This window comes from Egretta garzetta, unplaced genomic scaffold, assembly GCF_000687185.1.
Source record: "Egretta garzetta isolate BGI_Z169 unplaced genomic scaffold, ASM68718v1 scaffold718, whole genome shotgun sequence".
Taxonomy (NCBI): Eukaryota; Metazoa; Chordata; class Aves; order Pelecaniformes; family Ardeidae; genus Egretta; species Egretta garzetta.
In genome coordinates, this window is record NW_009260538.1 from 233,305 (window position 1) to 236,613 (window position 3,309).

General features: G+C 47.6%; 1 protein-coding gene across 1 annotated transcript in view; it reads left to right on the forward strand.

Moving 5' to 3' along the window:
* The window catches only part of FMNL2 (formin like 2), a 93,835-nt gene that overhangs the window by 37,911 nt on the left and 52,615 nt on the right, over positions 1 to 3,309 (forward strand). Inside the window, exons 5-6 of the mRNA XM_009644608.2 lie at positions 819 to 895; positions 2,983 to 3,066. Coding sequence (XP_009642903.2) covers positions 819 to 895; positions 2,983 to 3,066 — 161 coding nt within the window. The remainder of the gene's footprint in view (positions 1 to 818; positions 896 to 2,982; positions 3,067 to 3,309) is intronic.

Sequence of the window (3,309 nt, forward strand, 5' to 3'; positions counted from 1 at the left end):
CTCCTCGTAAGCCTTGTGCTCCAGACCCCTCCCCAGCTTTGTGGCTCTCCTCTGGACATGTTCCAGCAACGCAACGTCTTTCTTGTGGTGAGGGCCCCAAAACTGAACACAGTATTCGGGGTGCGGCCTCACCAGCACCGAGTACAGGGGCACGATCACTTCCCTGCTCCTGCTGGCCACACCATTCCTGATACAAGCCAGGATGCCATTGGCCTTCTTGGCCACCTGGGCACCCTGCTGGCTCATATTCAGCTGGTGTGATGACACGAAGCCTCATCTCCTTTCTGCTGCGTTGCTGCCCAGTGTTTCACTTCTGACGCTTTATGGCCTTTTCCCAGCATCTAAGTTTGCAGATACAATTTAGCATGCACAGATTATTAAAGCATGCAGATGGCAGCACATGAGTATTTCGTCATTGGCTCGCACCCACAGGTTTGGTAATTATACAGAAATCCCGGCAGGTTCTTCGGTGTGGGTGTAAAGTTGTGAAAGGGCTGAGAATGAAACCCAAACGCTGTAGTTCTCAATGGAGAGCTTGATGCTAAACCAAAGCTTGTGTTATAAAGAAATGTTTATTTATCTACAGGCTTTTAATTTTCTTAATCCTGGAAACTCAAAAATGTGCATGGGAGCAGAAGTTATTCTTTTGCGCGTGTTTTTGTTGACTGCTGGACTGTTGTTGCATTCCTCAGGATTTGGAGGGGTTCTCAGTTTACCTTAATGTTTTATTTATTCAGTCTGCGCTGCATGAGATGTTGATATTTGTAATAGCATTACATGAGCCTAATTGTTATTTTTGTCTGCTCACTTGATTACAGAAATTCAGAAGACGAGTCCAAGAGTCTACTCAAGTACTCCGAGAACTGGAAATTTCTTTAAGAACAAATCACATCGGGTAAGAATTTTTGACAACCTCTGGCCTAAGATTTTTTATTTTTTTACATCTACTGATGGATGCCTTTGAGAAAATACCTCTTGGCATGCCAAGCAGTGATGCCACTTGATTGATCGTTGAAGCCTGAAGGGCTGAGTTAAGGGGTAGCTGGGCGTCTCAGGAGAATAATTCAGCTTTAATCCTTTCATGATAGGGTTCATCCACATCTCTGTGAAGGCTGCGAGAAGATTGCAGTCAACTTCTGCTCACCCTAAGTCAGTCAGAGCAGCAGTAAGCACGATTGTGTCTAGAATAGTAATAGCGTTGCAGCTATAAATACATATATAACCCCCCCCATGCTGTTTTATAGCTTTAACATGATGCAGCTCATGAAGCCTGGCTGTGGGTAATATTCCCAGTATTTTACTTCCACAAAGCACAAAATTCCTCTCAAATAGCAAAAGTAAAAGAGTCGCAGAGACTTCATTTTTTTTTACTGAATGTGCCATTCCCATCCATGTTTCCACCGGTCTCACCTCTCTGCTTTGGGTCTCGGGACCAGGAGCTGGTTCAGCACTGGCACATGAGCCAGGAAGGTTTCTTCAGCGTTTTGTTTCACGATCACACACTGTGTCCGGCTCAATTACATCGATTTTACAGGATACTGCTCTTATTTTGTGGAAACAAGGGCATTTTACACTGTGGGAAGAACAGCCATTCCCTCTCTGTGGGAGCCAGCTCCCCAGCGTGGCGTGCTCGGACGGCGTGCATGGCAGTGGGGGACCCTCCCGCAAGCTGCGCCATTGCAAATATTTCCAAAAAACTTCTCCCATACCCCTGCTCTGGCTCCTGCTATGTTTTCCCTCATTTTCCAACACAAAAGATTCCCTACCAAAGACTTAGGGCATCCGAAGCATGACACTCTGCAGATTTATGAGGGCTCATGGGTGCGCAGAAGCAGCCGTCGTGGGGCACCAGATAAAGAAAGGAGGCTGACAAAAGCAGGGTTTATTTATTTGGTTCACTTGGCTGAAAGATGTGTTTCAAAATACGTTTTATAAAAATGCCAGCTTGTTTATTTTAGCCGGTAAACAACGGAAGATTGAAAGGCTGAAGACTAGAATAACTCAGAGGTAGTGAATTCCTGCTCTGCTGAGAGCGGGGGATCCATAGCTGCGAGACCCCGGAGGCAGAGCGAGCCTGGAGCCCCAGTTCCCCCCCCCCAGCTTCCCACTCATTCCAGTGCCCCCTAACACCCACTCCTGATGGAGTTTTGGCTGCCCTGGCTGAGGTTCGGAGGAGAGCTGGGCTGGGGCTGTGCTGAGGCTCCTTGCTTGCCTGGGTTTGCCCCCAGATGTATGGATTTTCAGACTACACTTGGCATTTTTGAGTTTTTGAAAGCTTTGGAAGATAACACGCTTTTCTGAATTGAAGATTATTTTGCATAATTCTCAGGGACCAAAACTCACAGTAATAGGTGAGCATCTTTTAAAAAGAGAAAGCAAAATTACTGTTAAACGCACGTCCAGGATGTCAGATCTCACCCTTGGTGCCTTTAACTCTTTTGCTGGCGTGCTCTCTGTACGCTTTTGAAACACTGCTAGAGGTCAGGACGTGGAAAAAAATAAACCAGGTCCCTGTGACTCGTGTGTTAGAAGGGGGCTGTAAGCCCTGCTCGGCCCGGGAGATGAGCCTGGGTTTGGGGCGAAGCCGGGTGGCAGCCGAGCTCACCAGTGCACCGTGGCCCTCTTGCAGCAACGCCGCTCTGGTGGGAAAGGCACGTACCAGCCCCGGGCTCAGTAGTTGGAAGAGCAAGCGTCTCGTTCCTGAGCAATGCAGAGTGTGCAGAGGGGGTTTTCTGCTTTTTTTTTTTTTTTTTTTGGTGGAATGTTTTTCCCATCACAGTGCTGCAAAAAGGTACATTTGCAGAGTCCTCTAAAGGACTGTTTTAAAGTCCCCTAAATACTAAAAGGTGTTTTTAAAAAGTCCTTTTTTCCTGCGTGAACGCGCGAAGTTTCGCTCGGCAGCGCTGCCTCTCCTGCGATGGATCTCTCCGTAACCGCACAAAGCCCACGAAACGCTCTGATCTCTGATGATTTTTCTAACAGATGGGTCAGGGAGTTCCTGAATGAAGAAAACAAAGGCCTGGATGTTCTGGTGGAGTACTTGTCCTTCGCACAGTATGCAGTCACGTAAGTAAGCCATGCCTGGTACTCGCAGGGCAAAGCAAAGCCTCCTGCCGCCTCGGCAGAGCGAGAGAGGGGAAATCCCGGGGCAGATGCTCAGCCTTTCTGGCAGAGCTTTCCTGCCAGCAGCTTGGGATAATGCTGCGTACGTACCTTAGAGCAGCGAAAACGGTAGCGTTAATCCCAAACCCTTGGATCATAACATGTCGCAGAGAAAAAAAAAAAAAACCTAAATTTAAACATTGTGCT